Source organism: Nannospalax galili, unplaced genomic scaffold (genome assembly GCF_000622305.1).
Source record: "Nannospalax galili isolate Female #2095 unplaced genomic scaffold, S.galili_v1.0 scaffold2232, whole genome shotgun sequence".
NCBI classification, from domain to species: Eukaryota; Metazoa; Chordata; class Mammalia; order Rodentia; family Spalacidae; genus Nannospalax; species Nannospalax galili.
In genome coordinates, this window is record NW_008331696.1 from 538,957 (window position 1) to 558,824 (window position 19,868).

The 19,868-nt window shown below is 43.9% G+C and overlaps 1 protein-coding gene and 1 pseudogene across 1 annotated transcript in view; both read left to right on the forward strand.

Annotated features, from left to right (window-relative positions):
- Rrp15 (ribosomal RNA processing 15 homolog) overlaps window positions 1-3,430 on the forward strand; it is a 37,109-nt gene extending 33,679 nt beyond the window's left edge. Inside the window, exon 5 of the mRNA XM_008826854.3 lies at window positions 3,030-3,430. Coding sequence (XP_008825076.1) covers window positions 3,030-3,164 — 135 coding nt within the window. The 3' untranslated portion in view covers window positions 3,165-3,430. The remainder of the gene's footprint in view (window positions 1-3,029) is intronic.
- Window positions 3,431-18,854: 15,424 nt separating this feature from the next.
- The window catches only part of LOC103728866, a 17,782-nt pseudogene continuing 16,768 nt past the window's right edge, over window positions 18,855-19,868 (forward strand).

Genomic DNA, 19,868 nt, shown 5'->3' on the forward strand with positions numbered 1-19,868 from the left:
CTAGCACTTGGGAGGCAGAGGCAGGTGGATCTCTGAGTTCAAGGCCAGCCTGGGGCTAGAGGGAGACCTTGTCTCCAAAAGACCAAAAAGGAAAAAAAAAAGAAAAAAAGAAATATTTTCCCTTTTAAAGCCTGGTGGTTCTCAGGCTTCAGCAAACCTTGGAATTGCTTACTAGCTTGCTCAAACAGGCTGTTGGCTCCACCTCAGAGTTTCTGATTCAGTAGACTCAGAATGGGACCCCAAATTTTACATTTATACCAGGTTTTCAAGTGATCTGGATGCTAAAGCCATCAGCTAATGCTCACTCACACTTTAAGACACACTGATAGAGACTATGGTGGTTGCCTTAAAATCAGAAGAGGAATATCACCTGTATCCTGTAAAGCTTTCTGAGCTGTTTCTCCAGTTGGATGATGGCGGAGAGGAGGTCTGAGCAGTCTGCTGTTGCTGTCACTGCTCCTTATGGTAGCCATCTTTTTGGATAATCTAGTGTGTTGCCTTCACTACTCTGATTGACCCTTTGCATTGGTCTGTGCTGTTTATTTCTGACTGTGAGATACCCGTTTCACGTTTTGGCTGTGCTCCCTTCCGCGTTGGTTCGGTTGGCCTCAGCCTTCCTGGTGCTCTCCGGACTTTAAAACGCTAAGTTAGAAAGGGCTCATCTCAGCACACTGAAGTCAGGCATATTGGAATTGCCCCCTCCTTGGCTTTTTATTTTTTCTAATGTGTGCTAGTATTTTCTGCATCTAAGAACACCCGTGTCATGCAATGCCTGGGGAGGTCAAATGAGGGGATCAGATCTCCTGGAACTGGAGTTACAGCTGGTTGTTAGCTGCCGTGTTGTTGGTGCTGGAAACTGAACCCAGGTCCTTTGCAAGAGCAGCCAGTGCTCTTTAACACTGAGCCATCCCTCCAACCTCTTGGTGGCATATTGATTAGCATGTTACAAGGACTTCTATAAACAAGACTTAACATTGAGATTGCATGTGTTTTCCCAGGTATCAGTCAGGACAGCTTCTTGTTAGGCAGTAATTTGTATATGCTGTCCACTTTAAAACTGAATTGAAGCCAGGTAGGATGGCTCATGCTTATAATTCCAGCACTCAGGAGGCTGAGGCAGAAGGATTTCCATGACTTAGAGGCCAGTGTGGGCTGTGGCAAGTTACCGACAGACCTGGGCTACAGTGTGAGACCCTAGCTCAAAAAAATTTTTTTTTGATTGAAAGTTTTAAATTGTTAATTTGACAGAGTAAGTGCTGACTCTAGGTAACCCCTGTAAATCAGGAGCAGCTCCTCTCTTACCTAAGGAAACTGGCAAGAACAGCTTGGGTTGAGTCAGAGAAGACCGTTATCCAGTAAGCTTGACGGAATAAAAGGAGAATTTCAGGTTTAGAAGGGAAGGCTTTCTAATGCAGTAGGAGGCAGTGCAGAGAGCTGACACTCTTCCTGAGGACTGTTCTACCTCCTGCCTTACTCTTCTCGGGTGTGAAAGGCTGTTTTTTGTTGTTGGTTTAAAACAGCATGAGTGTTTTCTGAGTTTTTATGTTGGTTAAATTACTGTACAGTACCCTGATATTTGAAATACTAAGTCACTTTGGAAATCTACTCAAACTTATATGCTATCTCATCTTCGGAATGTATTTAGGTACAAGATCTGATTTATTGGTTTATTGATTTATTTACTTATTTGATCCCAAAATATAGGAACAAGCTAGTAGAACATTTTCCCCTACTTGTAATAGTGTCCATAAAAAATAAAAGTTTTAGCAGATTTAGGTAATAATCTTGTATAAGCTAGCAAGTGTTGTTGATACCCTCTTTTCTTAAAAAATGCTTTTTACATGATGTATGATCCCCAAATGGAATAGGTATCCAGAGACTGGTTACCTCTGAAAACAGGGCTTTGTTCACCATAGTGTTCCTGACACTGAGAACTGTGGTGGACAGTGTAAATGTGTGGAGTGAGGGAAGAGTCCTTAGTGCTGCTTGTATTGTATTATTTAACCCCACAAGGAGGTGCTGTTGTACCATGAAAGGAAAGCCTGTACAGGCTTTATGAATTATTCTCTCAGTCTTATGACTGAATGGAATGAATCAGCTGCTTAGGTCCATTGCCTGCTTCAGTTATTTATAATTTCAGCGTGTGATTAGTCTCTGATTACATGATTGGTTAGTAGTGAGATCATAACCTAATTGGGAAACATTTGGTTCACATTTGTAAAGTCGAAGTGAGATAGCATCTTTGACAACCAAGCACAGCACAGAGTGCGTTTCCCTTCCCCTCTTTTCATTTACTTTGGGCTAAAATAGCCTTTGTTAGGTTTCTGTTTGTGTTAAAATAATTTGCAAAGAAGTTTCAAATACATCATCACTGAAGGTTAACTGATATGTAAGTCATTTTAGGTGTCCAGATATTTAAAATTGATGTCAAATCTAGATTTTACTTTATTTTCTCCAACTCCAGAATTTTTTATTTTGCTTTCATGTTTCATTTATGGAGCTGCTAAAATAGTTTGCTTCAGGGACTGGAGAGATGACTCAGGGTTAATCATACAGGCTGCTCTTGCAGAGGACTGGGAGTTCAGGTCCCAGCACCCACATAGCGGCTAATAACCATTTGGAGCTCCAGTTCCAGGGGATCCTGTGCCTTCTCCTGACCTCCACGGCCATTACATGCATGTAGATAAAACCATCATACAAATAAAATAACAAAAATAAGTAAAAATATTTTGCTTCACTGTACATTTGTATATGCATGGTCATGAGCTACTTTGTATATGCAGTCATGAGCCACCTTGTATATGCAGTCATGAGCCACCTTGTATATGATGGTCATGAGCCACCTTGTATATGACGGTCATGAGCCACCTTGTATATGACGGTCACGAGCCACCTTGTATATGATGGTCATGAGCCACCTTGCTTTCATCTCTTACCAAACTGAGCATTGAAAAGTTTGTTTTGCATTGTAAGGTGTTTTTTATGGTTAAATTGGTTTCTGAATACTTTGAATCTGTAACTTTTCTCAGACTGCAGTGAAATCAGAAGAGGGCCCGGGCTGGTCGATTCTGCGGGATGACTTCATGATGGGCGCCTCCATGAAGGACTGGGACAAGGACAGTGATGGGCCAGACGACAGCAGAGCAGGACCCTCAAGTGACTGAGGCCTGGAGCCGTGGGATGCGGCTATGGCCATTTTGCTCCAACGTTCCTCTGTTATGTGTAAATTTTATTAAAATTAGAGTTTCAATCTTTATATAACTTAAAGCATTTTTCCAGAATATTTGTATAAAGAATTTTTTTTTTTTTTAATCGAGCAGCACGACATGCTTTTTGCTAGGGTCCTTACATGTGGACACACACTGATCATGTTTTAATAGTGTCACCACTGTTTCGAGTTTACAATTAAAGCTAACTTTTTGAAGTAAGAGTTCCCTGCCTTGCACCTCAGATCCGTATTTCTGCACCTTGGGGGAATAATTGGTGTCATCTGTTTTGGTAAGATTCTGAGGAAAAAACCCTACAGAGTAAAATTTAAAGTTCTATTACTTTGGATTTTAATTTTAGATACACTGGCAAATATGATTTAAAAATTTCCAGATCTTTCATATTAATTCCTTTTATATACCCTTAGCCTCAGCTGGCCTGGAACTTGTTAGGTAGATGAGGCTAGCTTCGATCTCACAGAGATCCTCCTGCCTCCAGGACCACCACACCCGACTTTTCATTGTTTAGTTTTGGATGATGAAGTTACTGAGGTAGAAATAATCATGTTTAATTTGCACTTCTTCAGATTTCCTTTTAACACATTTTGGTCTCTTTTTTCCCTCCTTTGGTAATTGGATTAATTTAAATTTTAGATGGATTACCAACCAGCGAAGTGATAATGTCAGAGGATGAGTATGCACATCAGTATTGCATCTGATTCAACTGCATGCTGTACTGTTGCCTTAAAGGTTGTGAAATTAGATGGCTTTAATGTTTAGTCATTAAGCAAAAAGAAAATAAGACTAATCCCAGTCCAAAATTTCTGTGAAACTTTCTCAAGTTAGGAAGTGCGTATGGGGATTATGTAATCGATGCGATTTGTTCCTTCTGAGAAGGACCCATCTCTTTTGCCATCTAAAATAACCTGCCTTACACATTGAAGGCTAACCCTGCCCCCAACAGTGTGCTGGAGCAGAGATGCTTCTATTTTCAGACCCATTTGAGTGTTACAGGTATTATATCCCTAATGTTAAGTTAGTCCTGGCCTGTTATTTGTTATCAGAAAGAAAATTTACCCCCACTGTGTTGAGAAGTGGAAAAACTGAAGGTGTGCTTTTAAACTGTAGTGTCCTATATCAGATTATGTAGTTGATACTTTGTTACTTTAATCCAAATAGACTCCAACAAATATTCCTCAGTAGTAATACACAAATGCTGAGTGGACCTGATCTAACTTAATACAGATGACTATTTCAACATAATCGAACACATGGGTAATTTTGGGAAAAAAATTGTTCTACTCACAAACTTTCAACTCTGCAGAATAGTTACTGTCTTTTATTAAACTGTTTCTGGGCCATCCTCAATTTTTTTTTATCTTAAGAACACATTTGGAAGATTAAAATGGGTGAAATCTCTCATGTTTACATTTTGTAGGGCTCATAATTTAGGAAAGTTGAACCAGGCTTTCAAACTTGAAAGTAGGGAAGAAAATAATTCAGTTTCTTCTCAGAAGGGATTTTATTCCAGAATAACTGAGTTGCCACAAAAAAGTATGAGTGAGAGAAGACTGTGATGAGTTTGTCATGCAGATACATTGTCTGGCTCTGTGTCTGCCTTGATGGTAAAATAAGCAAAATCCAGCCTTGTAGTATAGGGAGAACTAAGGATGAACACACACTTTTTTTTTTTTTTCCTTTTCTTTTGTCTTTTTGAGACACTGAAAACACGTATTAGTCTGCCAGAGAGGGGGAGTCTGAGGAGACACCTCATGGAATGCTGAAGGAGCTCAAACAAATAAGCAATCTGGCCTTGCAAACTTCAGGCCACTTTTTCTTCCGATTTGTGTATTTTTGTTAGTTTTATCATATGCTTTTATTGATGTATGTGTTGAAAGAGTCATAGGTGACATGGGAAGGACATTTTATTTTTTCAGAATCTTTTCATGACTGACATACCATGAATGTGCTTGGTGTATGTCTTTGTGCCACATGAATTTCCCTTTTAAAACAACTCGTTTAAAAGTCAGTATAGATATAGTTAACATCTGTAATTTCATTTTGCTTTTAAATAAATTTGAAGAGCTAGAATATTGCTCTGTTGCCCAGGTTGGCCTCAAACTCCTGGACTCAAAGATCTCTTATCTCAGATTCCTCAGTACCTGGGACTCCATGTGCATGCCACCCCACCAGGCAGCATTTGATTTCTTAAAGAAGTGTGTTTTGTATGTAGTTTTCCAGGAACGATGATATAGTTTTATCTTAGATGAAAAGAAAATGGAGCTTCTTTTTTATTGCCTTATGTATCTTAATGAAATTTGAAAGTTCCAACATTTAGATAGCATTGATTCATTATCCATTCTAGGAACTACCCCTATATATGTTTTGTTTATAGTAAAATAAGGGTTCATTTAAAAATGCCCATAAAGATCAGGAAGTTGACTCTCCTTTTCCTTATCAAGGTTAAATATCTGCAGTAAGTTTTCATTATGATTTGAGTAGTGGGGCAATTAAATAGCGATAACTTGAATAATTCTATTTTCTACTAGGACTTTTAAAAATATTTGTTAAAAGAAACATTTTATGGGCTGGGGAGATGGCTCAGTTGGAAAATGTTTGCACAGCAATCTGAGTTGATCCCCAGAACTCTCATAAAAAGCCAGGTGTTGTGGCTCACCCTTGTAATCCCAAAGCTGGGGAGGTTGGGACAGGAGAATCCCTGGAGCTGGCCAGCCAGCCTGGCCTCATCTGTGAGCTTCAAGCCCCTGCGAGAGTCGGTGCTTGAAAACAAGGTGGGCAGCTCCTGAGGAACAAACCTGAGGCTGACTTTGCCTCCCCAAGCACCCACACTCATATGTGCACCTTCAACCCTGTAGATACAGCTATTATAATGGAAACTAGGTTTTATATTAATAAGGGCCCGGGAATAACAAAGCTTGCGCAGGGCTGTGAATATAATCTCTCAGTGCTGTGCATGTTGGTTTGGTTTGGGGATTGGGAAGATTCTCCAGTTGAGAGAAGTCAGATTCTACTTGCTCTTTCCCTACATCTAGCAGTTGGGACCTGGAAGACTGACACTTGTCTCCCCTTCTCTGTGTCAGTGCTGGGGGAGGAGACTTTAAGCCCTGTGCATATCATGAGCACAGAGACTGTTGGAAGTAAGCTGGCAGAAAGAACAGGTCTGGGAAGCAGCAGAGTTCTACTCTGTGCCTATGGAAAGCCTCTCACTCCTTCCCAAGCAAACAGGAGCCTGGATTTTGGCCAGCATGGCAGATGAACCAAGCCTGGGCTTGGGTGGTTCTTCTCAGGGTGAGCTTTTCCAAAGCTCAGTTAAACACATCCTTCCAGGGGCCTGTGAGCAGATGAACAAAGAGGGGAATGCTTGCAGGGGGAGGCATTTAGAACCATGACTGCTGCTTGTGCACAGTGCGGAGTTCTGATGGAGCTAATCAGAATTCCGCTGATGGAAAATGCATTCTAACCCTTAAATAACGTTTGATCCTTTAAGCCAATATGGATATTCTAGCTTAGAGAACTTCAGTATTTGTTATCTAGTCTACTGAGCATAATTTAGAGTTACCACTGATGGCTTTTTCGTCTAGGTGCGGAGCGGATTTTAATATGAGGTGCCCTCACTTCCCTTCCTAACCCTAATTCCCATGTAGCCGGCATGCACACGTAAATGCTCTTTGTTTTCAACTGAGATAAGCGAACATATTGGAAGAGTGAACACAATTCTTAAGACTTTTCCAGTGCTCTCCTGATAGACACTAGTGACAGACACAGTTCACGTCTGCTCCTTCCACAGTGGTAGCCACCAGCACAGAAGGCTGTTGAACATTTCACCATTGAGTAAAGATGCAGAGGAATGAAATCTTTAATTTTACTGAATTTTACTTCAAAAATTTTCTTTTTTGAGACAGGGTCTCCCTGTAGCTTCATGTGGCTACTGTGTCTATCCCGACTCTGAAGAGAAGAAAATTACATTGTATATTTAGTGTGGTTAAAACACCACTGAATTTCAGAATTACAAGTCTGTCTTAAGCATTTTTCATAAACTTTCATGAATATAATTTATTTTGTGTATTCAAGTACTATTGTAATGTTCCTAACTGAACATTTTGAAAGAGATATAAATTACTGTGTAATTAAACTATATCATGGGATAACTGTTGTCTCTGTTAGGTCCCTATTAATAATAGTTTCTTTTTAGCCTGAGTTTTTAGAATTAATATGCTGCCATGCTCTGTAAACTAGGCTGACGGTGACCGACAGAGGAACTCCTGAGCACTGTACCATTTTAATAGTGAGTCCCCTGTTGTGGGGTTCTGTCTGGGTGCCTCCTCATCTAGTAGAGTCCTGTGGAAGCATCTTAGTTGTCTAAAAGATCCATTCTATCCCAGTGCACATTGGACCCAGTGCCAGAGCAAAAGCATGTTGCAGACTTGGGAAAACAGAAAACAACACAGTGGGTGCTGTTAGCGCAGCCAGTTTAAAATGATGAGGTGTTAACCACACTTTGTGTAAATAATAGTTTCTCTAACCCCTGAATCATTATCCTAAGTACAATCAGTTCATAAACATCAAAGTGGGAATACCAGATTTGTATGGGGTCAGGACAAACTGGGGCTCAAGAGTAGAGACAGCTGAGAGCCGTGTCCCTGCGTGTGCGTGGGTGGCCTTGCAGCTGTCCGTCAGGCTGTTTCAGTCGCCTTCTTGCACTTGTAGAACCAGACTTCAGTCTTAGGCAGAAATGTATCCCCTCCCATGGAAAGGACATAAATAAACAGTGGGGTGACATCAGCTCTGAAAACGGCAGGGCGGCAGCCAGACACAGCAGTTATACCCAAATACTGGGTAGCATGAAGCATACCATCAGCACTCTTTCTACACAATAATATTTGTCTTTGTACAATAGCACTGGGCTCTCTTAAGTGTGTCACAAATAGAAAGGCTCGGACCAGAAGGTTCAATATGTTGCTCTCTGCGGACAGCAGCGGTGCTAGGAACAGCTAGGCTGCATGAGGCATAATGACCCCGTCTCAGTCTTCAAGGCACTGTCAGATGCACTCCTTCACAATAAGTCACATTACTTTTGTGTTGGACATTTCCAGAGAGACCAGGATTCATTCTTAGATGAGGGCCAGTGTAATTTTGCAGTCAGACCTGAGTTTAGAGGTAGTCTGACTCTCACTAGCTGTGTGTCCTGCTGCAAGCCTCCTACAGCTTTTGAAGCTAGCATGTAAATCAGGTCTCAAATGTACAGTTTCCATTATAGGGGTCAGGGTAAGTATGCACGGTCCTCGTCTAGAACAGTGCCTGACTGGAGCAGAGCTTCGGGATGCACTCCTGTACGCATTAGGAGGATTAGCGCCGTGTGCATGGAATGCCACTTGCTTCTAATCTGCGTCATTGTAAATGCTCCTAAGGAAAGCCTTCTCTTCACAAAAATGTAGTGTGACCGAAGGTACTCAGAGGGCTAGTAATTCTCCTTGGAAATCCTTTCAGGACAGGATCCTGATTATAGAAAATGCTGTATTATGGAATTGTTTTAGACAGAAATATAAAACCACCTACAAATTCAGTGATTTGAGGACATTTACATAAACAGTGAAGCTTGCAATTATCTCCTCCCATTTAGAATGATCACTGAGGATGGATGAAAGTACACATGTTAGTGATGTTCACTGAAATTACAGTCATGGGTAGTAAGTGAAGACTTTAAATGTCAAGTGTATTTAATATATGATGATACATTCTTTGTAAGACTGATTTTTGATAGTCTGAAAAGACAAGTCTCAAACTGAAAGAAGTAGTACTGATATTTGGTGAAACACCAAGTGCATTTGCCTGCCCTGCAGTGAGGGACTTGCTGGAGAGCTCTCTTTGCCAGAGTCCCACTTTACCATATCAGCTTTACCCAGTACGCCGGGAGCAGCGTTAAACGCAGACAGCTTGGCTCTCCCGGTGTACACCTGTTTCCCTGTTCCTCTTGATGAATAAAAACTAATCTTTAGTTGGGAGCCTTAAGTGTTGTGGTCTTCAACCATAGTTACACCTTCTGCAGTCTCAGCTACCCATGGGCAGCCATGCTCTGGAGGTCCTAACTGCAGTAGCTGAGAACCAGTCCCATGTTTGAAGTCGGCGTGCCATTCCGAGTAGCATGATAGAGACTGTCCTGCCTGGATAAGACCCTTTGACCACCACATCTGCACTCTACACACTGCCCTCTCCTCGGTCCCCATCCTGATCATATCACAGTGCTTATATTCCAAATGACCCTACTTTTATTAAGTGGCCTCAAAGTACAATAGTAGATAGTGGCAGTTTCTGCGACAGAGATGCCATAAAAATAATCCCGTTAAATGGAAAGGGGTAAGTCCTTGAGTTAATAAAGAAAGGAAAATTACTGAGGTTGATAAAATGTATAGTAAAGTACACATTTATTACAGTATATCTTAATAATTTTAAATTTTATACTGAACCTAATTATACACACAGCTTCATCATAGCTATGTATGTAGGGGAATAGATAGTATAAATGTGCCACAGGTAGGAGAGCCCTTTCCGATGTCTTGAAATACCCCCTGTGAATAAGGGGTACGGCTGTGTTTGGAGGTTCTCGAAATTAAACTCTGCATGGGGAAAAGAACATGTTCAAGTTGGTGTCTTTTAAGTGTGACCCGTGCATACAGCCAGTGTAGGATAGAAGCAGACACCAGGTAACCACAAGTGAAGATTTTCCGGTCAGTGCCTGTTTTGAGTTCCATCACCCCAGGCTGTATTCTGATTGTTGCTGTCAGTTTATTGTGCAGCCTGTTCTGGAGAAGTCATTCCAGGTTTTGCCTGAGCATGTCTGATAATTAAAAGTTTACACTTTCATTGTCTGGGTGCTGTGGAGATGGAACCAGTAGGGCTGCTGGTAGCATCCCGTGGTTTTGCTTATGTTCCTGTAGTATGAAGATGCAGTGTACTGTCCATCGACTGCGCTTTTAATTTGATGTCAGTAGCTGACATTATTTCTGTGAAGGATTTAGATCCTCAAATTATGCTTTTAGTTTAGGCTTAATAGCTAGAAAATAATAGGTAACTGAAACTTTTTATAATTAAGGATGTTTTCTTGTTCCTCATCAAAAAGTTTTTGTTTTGAGGCAGCGTTTCATGTACCCAGGCTGGCTCAGAGGTTCATTATGTAGCTGAGGATAACCTTGAACTTTTGATCCATTTGCCTCTGTCTCCTGAGTCCTGGATTACTGGTAAGCACCACCACTGCTCCTGGTATATGCTGTGCAGGGTTTGATCCTAGGGCTTCCTCTGTGCTAGGCTAATGCTCTCCCAGCACTAGCCTGGGTCAAGGGTGTTTTCTAAAGCAGCATACTTTATAGTATAAATTGTAATTTTTATTTTATGGGTACTAACAGGTCAATGGAAAATATTCTTGAAGTGGAAGTGTTAAGTATACTGATCATTAAAGTCTTCATAGTAGACAAGTAATATATGATTTGCTATTATATATTAATATTAAAGATTTTTTATTTTTAATTATATGTATATCTGTTTGGCTACATGTACATATGAGTTCAGATGCCCTTAGGGGCCGGGGGTGTCAGATTCCCCAGGAGCTAGATTTATGGGCAATTGTGAGCTGCTGGGTGTGATACTAGAATTGAACTCTAGTCCTCTGGAAGAGCAGCAAGTGCTCTTAACCCCTGAGCCTATATTACATGGTTTAGAAAAACTGAGGAAAATATTCAGCAAATTGAGCATGCTAGATTTCTAGAAAGTTTTAAGGTACAACTATTGTCCTCTAGGTGGCAGGGTTTAGGCTGTCAAATCCACTAACGGAGTTGTTTTTTTTATTTTTATTTTTATTTTCCCCCTAAACAAACGAGTGGCTGCTTTCTAAATACTGAGTATGACTGGCATTGTTGAATTGTTACAAATGGTCAGACAGCCAGAATGACCCTCGAAACAGTCTCTTCATTAATGATCCCAATTAACTTAAAATCCTAAGATTTCTCAAAAACTTGTCATCTGTGAGAACCTTTCCAAGTAGTGAAGGCATGTGTCACCATGACACACCCAGGTTTTTATTTCTTTCTTCAGTTGATGGCTAGCTTGCTATTTGGTAGGAACTGTAAAGATGCCTTTGTATTTTAAAAGACAGTCAGGTCTAACCCAGAAACCACAAATTGTGGGGATTTTGATCACAAAGTTTTCACATACATCCCTTTCAATTACATGATGGCAACTTTCCAGATATCCTGGGGTTGGGGAGCAGTTACTGTTCATTAGACAAGAAAAAAATAGCATTCAAAGCTAGTTCTTTGTGAGCTGTGATACCTTAAATTTTATTAAATTATATTTTATTCTTATATGCATCTGTGGAGCCCAGAGGACAACTTGGGGTTCCGGGGATTGAACTCAGGTTGCTGGGCTTGGTGGCACACAGCTTTACCCGCTGAGCCAGCTCGCTGACCCACCACAGTACTTCTTTTTTTCTGTACTGGCACTAAAATGGGAAGGGGCAGAATGCATTTTTCACTTTTGAGATTCTCTAACTGTTGTTCATTTTCCAAAACTTAAATTTTCTTGAGGCATACACACACAGAACATGTGAAATGCTTGTTAACTCCCAATCTCTTTTTTTACATTATTGCATGGATGTAGGCATGTGTGTGAGCATGCCATGCTCTGTGTATGTATGTAGTTCATAGGACAATCTTGTGGAATCAATTCTCGTCCAACCTTTATGTGGGTTCCAGGAATCAAACTCAGGTTGCCAAGTTTGTGCAGCAAGCACCTTAAACCGCTAAGCCATGCTGCTGCGCTCCCAGTCTTTATTTACCCATTGTTCTTTCCACGGGGTGGTGGTGGTGGTGGTGTGTGTGGGGGGCGGTGATTGGTTTGCCTGGCCGGCACTTCTCAGAGCCTTCATTTTTGTAGTAGCTCAGCTTTATGTGAATGCTGAAATTGTGGAATAAGCATTTTCAAAATGTGTCTGTGATAAGATGTTGAGAATTCCCTTCCTAGGCAAGGACAAGGCCGAGGGACATGCAAAATGTTACTGTATGGTAGAAAAGGTGAAAGCCTGGCCTCACAGACTCTATTTAAAATGGCTTCCTATTAGCAAAGCTGTCTGGGACACCCTGGAGCCCTGTGCCGTGGTGTAGTTCAGTCCACTACCCAGAGTGCTTGGATTTGTGTGATAAATTGTGCTGTTGGTATCGTTAAATAAGAACTTTCATTAAATCTGTAAGTTTTCAAGCTTTTTTTTTTTTCTAAGTCTTGAAACAGCCATCAGAGAGTTGTGGCCAGGAGGCTCAAGCTTTAAAAATTGAAACCATCTATATAGCTGTGCTTTCAAAAACACTTATTAACAGACACTTTGCTTTTTAAAATACCTATTTACCAGTTTTTCCATCAGTCATAAGAAACACACTGAGGTTTTCTCTTTTATGCAATTACTATTGCCCTATGAGTTTTGTTTTATTTTCATATTTTTTAAATTGCAGATTGAGGCAGTAGAAAGACAAAGTTGCTTGAAATAAAGGTTGGTGACTTTGTAGAGTTGTCCATATCTGGCATTTCACACTGTCTGAAGCCTATTAGCTGAATGATGATATTGATCTAAGATAAAGCTCAGCATGTTAAAAATACTTCCCCTTGGGCCTGGGGAGATAGCTCAGCCAGTAAGAGCTTGTCTTGCAAATGTGAGGACTTAAGTTCAATTCCTGGAACCTACATAAAAAATACCCCTGCATGGTAGCTGTATTTGTAATCTCAGTGCTGGGAGGTGGAGACAGGTGGATCCCAGGGACTCACTGGCTGGCCAGCCTAGCCTGCTTGGTGATGGTCAAGGCCAGTCAGAGGCTCTCTTTTATAAAAAGCTGAATGGTGCCTAAGGAATGACTCGTAGTTGTCCTTTGACCTCTACACCCACACATGTACACCTACATGCTCATGAACATGCACACACACATAAAAGCATTAACATGCTATAGGCGGGCCAGTTGTAAGAGTATTCATACATCCTCTTCATGTGCCATTTTATTTTTTCCTTCCCTTTTATTTTTACTTCTGCTTGATCCAGATACTTCTCTCTCTCCCCAGTACCTTGGTCCTGGTGTCTTCCTCTGTGCAGCGTCCTGTGGCCCACAGAGCTGGTGCCAAGAGGGGCAGTAGTCTAGCTTCTGTTGCTGCCCACGGTGTGTCTGCACTGCCACGGCGTCACATGAGCACTCTATGAAGGCTGTGTCCGCACTGCCATGCTGCCTGACAGCTGCCCCCTTGCCTTTTGCTTACATCAGTTGTTAAATGCTATTTTAGTGGGTAAATTCCACCAGGAATAAGAAACTGGAGGTTGTCAGTAAACGTCAGGAAACACGGGATGACCTAGCCCAGGCTCCTGGGAGTTGCCCTCTTGGAACTGTCCCAGAGCTGACTAGAGGTGCTAGTGGCCCCAGAGCCACACATACTGGTCATTACAGAATGCTGGCTGTATCTCTATGGCTCCCTGGGCTTTGCTCTTTCCTGTTCTTACCTCTTTGAACTTACTGCTGTCTTCGGCCACCTCTGACATCCTTAAGCCCTTATCTTTCCTCATCCCTCACTGTCCCCGGGCTCTGTTATTTCCTCAGTCAGTTCTGAGGTCAATCCACAGATAAAAAAAACCAAGAAGTAATAGATGATTATTATTACTTTGTGTATGTACAACCATGTGTACTTGCTGTGTGAAGGCCAGAGGTTGATGTCAGGGGTTTTTTGCAGTCGCTCCCATCTTATTTTTAAGAATTTTATTATTTTTATTTTTTTATTCTGAGTGTATGGCCTGCATGCATGTAAGTGCACCCGTGTCATACAGTGCTCATGGAGGTCAGAAGAAGGTGTCAGATGCCCGAGAGCTGGAGCTATGGACCTGGAGCTATGGATGATTCGTAGCTGCCATGTGGGTGCTGGAAACTGAACCCAGGACCTCTGCAAGAGCAGCCAGTGTGCTTATCTGCTGAGCCATCTCTCCAGGCTCCCCCGCCCCCAATCTTATTTTTAAAAACAGGGTCTTTTACTGAACCTGGAGCTCACTGATGGGGTTGGTTGGCTAGCAAGCCCTAGGGGTCCTCCCACCTCCCCAGCACTGGGGTTATAAGTATGCACTGCCAGGTCCAGCTTTCATGTATGCACCAGAGATCAAACTCAGGTCCTCCTTCTTACACAGCAAAACATTCATTGACAGAGCCATCTCCTCAACTGATGTTACTGTTACTATTCTACAGAGTGCTTGTTAGTCCATAGTGAAACTAGCTATGGAAGTGTTACAGGTCATGCAGAAAAACTGATACTGACCAAGCATTGTTTTTGAATTGTGGCATCAAAGAAAATTACAGGGCAGTGGAATGGCTCTTCAGGAAAAGGGGTGACAGGCTGAGTTTGCTCCCCAGGTCCCACGTGGTAGGAGAGAAATGACTCATACGTTGTCCTCTGGCCTCCATGGGTACACTGAGGCGTGTATACACACACACACACACACACACGAATATAAATTTAGAACAAATATGAAAGGCTTTTGTGTATTTTTCCTATTAAAAGGTTATTTTGCATTTATTGTTACAATTTGAAGATTTTTAAAAAGACCCATTTCCATAGCTTCATATATTGTCCTTTTCTGTTTTGCTCTTAATCCTAGAAACCATTGCAAAAGCTCACAAAATTGTTACAAATGAGTTATTCTTTAGTGAGGGTAGGGAAGGAGATACCACGTCAAAGGGTTGCTGTGACACAGTGGGCAGACTCCAGGACAGGAATGAGCAGTTTTGTTTTGTAGGAACTCCACATCACTGAAGTGAGTAATAGACCCATTAATGAGTAGACAGGGCTGTTGATTGAAACAGCTTTGGCCTAGCTAGCCCTTGACCTCTCTGGTCTGGAAACCAAGAATTTCATTTCAAGAGACCCTGACCCTAATGTCAAACACTTAACTGAACTTTGATAGACAGTTAGCATTGTAATTCACCCAAAGTGTGTGTTCTTGCCTGCTCCTTGTACAATTACTTGGGGGCAGGGGGAGGGTAATACCATAAGATTTTAAATGGTGAGCAGGTGTACAGAGACTGCTGGAAGACATCACTATGGAGCAAATTCTCACCAGGCTCTTCCCAGATTGCATTGTATTTCTGCTTGATGAAGAGCACAGAGCAGATGTAGATATGTTTGGCTCCAAGTTCCCTGACAGACATGCAGAAAGGTCAGGATAGGACAGTGGCAACTCGCTTGTATTGAGCACATATTAGCTACTAGTTTGCTATTTGTACTTTCTGTGCATGGCATAATTTAATTCTCCCAATAATCTTATGTACATATTCCCATTTGCATAGTTGTAGAAACTAACAGCCTCTGAGTAATTTTGTTAGGCTTACAAAATGACAGGAATTAGAAGTTGGACAACTTTGCCTGCAAAGCCGGCCCTTTTGAGCACTGAGGTTGACAAGATGGCTCATCTTCTGTACAGACTACAGAATTCCAAGCATATGTGATCTTTAATAAATGTAGTGAAAGTTTGGTTTCTTGAATAGGGATACAAAGGCCTTCAAGTTGCTTTTTAATGCAAGACAGGATTCATTTGTGATAACCAGAAGGGAGCTCTTACAGTCCTAGAAGTACCACTCTCTTGTGAGACAGGAGGGGCTTCTCACATGCTGGTTAGTCACTATGCTTCCTCATGCCAGAAGGTATGTTTACTCTCCTGGACTTTGGGGAAACTGAAGTCACCTCTTAGGAAGAGGTTGGGTCTTGGGCCTAAGGGGTCTTAAGCTGTCAGTGTTCCACCACCTACTGTGGACAAGAACATGGATGTTTGTGTTGGGAAGGGGTGCTTGTCACCATGTGTGGAGTCCATGTTTTCCTGACAGCACAGAGAGCCTGTTGCTGCCCTGCCCACATCCTCATCTGCATCTGTACAGCCTAGGGTACACCTGTGCCTGTATCCCCAGGTGAGTCTCCACACCTGGTAGAGATGCTCACTGAGTACACGGGAAGCCCCACCTGTGTGCTCAGTGGCTTATGCTGCCTGCTGGCTTTGAAAGCCACTGTATTCCAAAGTGACAACGGCCCACAGTAGTTCTACTGTGTGGCTCCTAATTGCCTCAGACACAAAAATCTCCCTGTCCCCTCTATGCAGCTAAATGAACTGGGCTCATAGAACCCAGGGGATGATTTCACCTGATGAAACAACCAGCCCCGGGGCATGCTTAATTAATCCTCCTTCGCCTGTTAGAATGTTAGGTGGTTGTCTAAGCCCTGCTGAGCTGCTTCAGTCTGGAGCTGACCTTGAGGAAAGCCTGCCAAGGATGCAGATTTTTACATAGTTTTCAGAAACATTTAGGTGCATATTGGAATAATTCATTCATTCCAGAGTTTTACAGGGCAAGTGAATAGAGAAATTCTGTGTTCAAGGAGGGTGAGAAAATGAGAGAAAAGTAAAAAGTTTTCTGCAGAATTCTCAGAACGTTGAACGTGACAACGGGAATTTTGATTCTGTAAGGGGACAACAGAGTATCCCACATTTCCCAAACTTACTTGACTCCAAAGTCTGCTTGTGGGGAACATGCTCTGGGACCAGCATTTCTTAGAAGTGTGGAGCAGGAGTACTTAGTGGCTCCTCCCTTGGAAGCCCAGGACTACTGCTCTTCTCTAAAGTACTGTATTTCACCTACTGTCTCTGGCTCCATGTCTGTGAAATACAGGTAATATTATTTAATTATTGTACATGCTGTATTACAACTTTTACTAACTTTATCTAGCCACTCAATAACATAGGCCCCATACACATCTAAAATATAAATTACGGAAGGAAGTCTTTTGAACTAGGAAGTATGTAAGCCAGGGAATGATACAGAAGTCTTGAATTGGGAGGCATACAAAACAGTTTCCAGTTTACATTATCTGTCTAGTCAGTATGGCCACCGAGTCATGCTAAATCAAAATGCTGACTTTGACTGACTAAAGGTAAACAGTGACCAGAAGGTGAACAGTGGCCAGAATGATACTTACAGTCATCTACTTTGGACAGGCTGGTGTAGAAAACAGTCAAGTGATGAGCAGTGTGTAACAGTAGACATCAAACTCTAAAAATCGTGCTTTCCTGGATGTGTGCTGTGGACAGAACGAAGAGGGTGCATGCCTCCTCGTTTAGGAGCAGCGTGAGGAGAAAGCCACACAGGAACTGGCCAGTGCAGCACATTCAGAAGGTGACCATTTGTTCGTTTATTTGCCCATTCATTCAAAGCCGTAAAATAAACACCATGCTTTGGGTGAAAAGGACAGGGATGTTTTCCACCAGCTCTCAGACAAACAGAGCGGAAGGCGGAAGTGTAAACAAACTAATAAAAAGCAACCTTGCAGAGAATTGAAAAGTTGGGTCAGGACTCTCAGATTGGAAGGCAAGTCTTCTCTACTCCATGGAGGAGGGAGTGGATACAGAAGGGAGAAAACTTCCACCCTAGAGCCAGTGACTCCATCTGGGAGGCTGCAAATACACCCCACTGTGTCGAAAGGGGACTCTTAACAACTTGCCCTTCTGCAAACCTTACAGCAATGCTGTAAGTGCCTGTCGCCCTCTCCACCCACCCCCGCCCACCGTCCTGGTTTCCACACCCCCCTCCACGGTTGGGAGAGCTCGTGGTCTTAGTAACCAGAGGACTTCTGACTCTAATCCTAGCACGTCACTCTGTTGAAGGCAAACACGTGGTTTGCAGAGAACTTATAAACCTCTCCTCCAGGCAAGATCAGCGTGTTATCTACTGGCAGCAGCAGGTTTGCTGAGAGCGGAGCTCTGAAGCTGCGGACTAGACGGGGGGGGGCGGGGCGGGGCAGGAGAGAGAGAGAGAGAGAGAGAGAGAGAGAGAGAGAGAGAGAGAGAGAGAGGTGGAGCGGAGCCCCAGTTCAGGCTGCAGGGATAGAGAGCAGGATAACGGTCTCTGGCACCCACCCGGCGCCTGCTAAGGGAGGAGAGGTAGCGGCAGAGGCTGGTCTTAGGGTCGCAAGTACCACTTACCCTAAGCGAGAAGGTGCAAGCGGGCAGGAAGCCCGGAGAGGCTGGGAAAGGGTGCGAGTCCTGGGGAGCCCTCGCTGCCCCCTCTGGAGTCAAGCCCGGCAGCCGGAGGCGGTGGCGGTCCGCAGGGCGTGCGAGCGACCTCGGAGGTGACCGTCCTCTGTCGCCGGTGGCTGCGGCCGGGAGGAGGAGGCTCGGCAGGAGGGAGCCGGCCGCGTCCGCGGCGGCGTGCGGGGACCCAGCGGGCCGTAGGCCACTGCGGCCGGCCGGGAGGCGCAGGGAGGAGCGGGATCGCCGCTGCCCGCGCGGGTGTCCGCGGATCCGGGTGCAAGTCCCCACGCTCGGGCCCGAAGCATCTGCCGCCCCGCGGCGCGCCGGGCTCGCCGTCAGCGCGCATACAGGCACGCGCGCGCACGGGCACATCCACGCACATCCACACGCTCGTCCACACACGTGTGCGCTGCGCCCCGCTCTGCGCCGCAGGGAAGGCCGGCCGGGCCGCGGGTACCGCACGTCCCCGGTGACAGCCCGGCGTCCGGCGTCCCTGCGCCCGCCGCCAGCCCGGGACCTTTCCGTCTCTTTCCCCGCCGCCAGCCCGGGGCCTTTCCGTCTCTTTCCTGCTGGCCGGAGGAGCCGAGTTCAGATCCGCCCGCCACTCCGCACTGAGCCCGACACACTGAACTCCATCTCCTCATAACTTTATTTGTGCTTCGGAGCCACTCGTGTCCCCTCCATCCACCTGAAGGGGGAAAGCTGCTCTTAAAGTCAGAGTTCCCCCTTGCGCATCGCATATTAATATTTACACGCTGGGAGCGACTCGCATTTTCTTTTTTAAAGGAAGCCAAGCAAGACACATTTTTTCTATCGGGCATCGACTTTTGATTGCTTTGCAAAAGTTTCATATTAAAACCAACTCTCTGCCTGACCTGCTTTGAGAATTACTGGTTTATTTTTAATTTTTTTTCTGACTTAAAAAACAAGTTTCCACCTTTCACCAACATGCACTACTGCGTGCTGAGCGCCTTTCTGCTCCTGCGTCTGGTCCCAGTGGCGCTCAGCCTGTCTACCTGCAGCACTCTCGACATGGACCAGTTCATGCGCAAGAGGATCGAGGCCATCCGCGGGCAGATCCTGAGCAAGCTGAAGCTCACCAGTCCCCCGGAAGACTACCCCGAGCCGGACGAGGTCCCCCCCGGAGGTGATCTCCATCTACAACAGCACCCGGGACTTGCTTCAGGAGAAGGCGACACGGAGGGCGGCCGCCTGCGAGCGAGAGAGGAGTGAGGAGGAGTACTATGCCAAAGAGGTTTACAAGATCGACATGCCTCAGCATTTCCCCTCCGAAAGTAAGTGCAGCTTGTGTTTCATCACTGTCCATCCGAGGTCCAGCCAGGAGCTAGCAGCCCCGGAGCCCTGGGGGAATCCGGTCCCTCTCCAGGTCCCATCCTGTCCTTCCTCCTTCCTAGTCCTGGGCTGGAGGACCAAAAAACCCTTCATTTTCTGCTTTATTTTTTTCTACATAGCTCCCTTCCCCACAACGCCTCCGTCCTTTTTTTCTTTTTTCTTTTTCCTTTTTTTTTTTTTTTTTTTCTGGTCTTTTTGAGACAGGATCACCC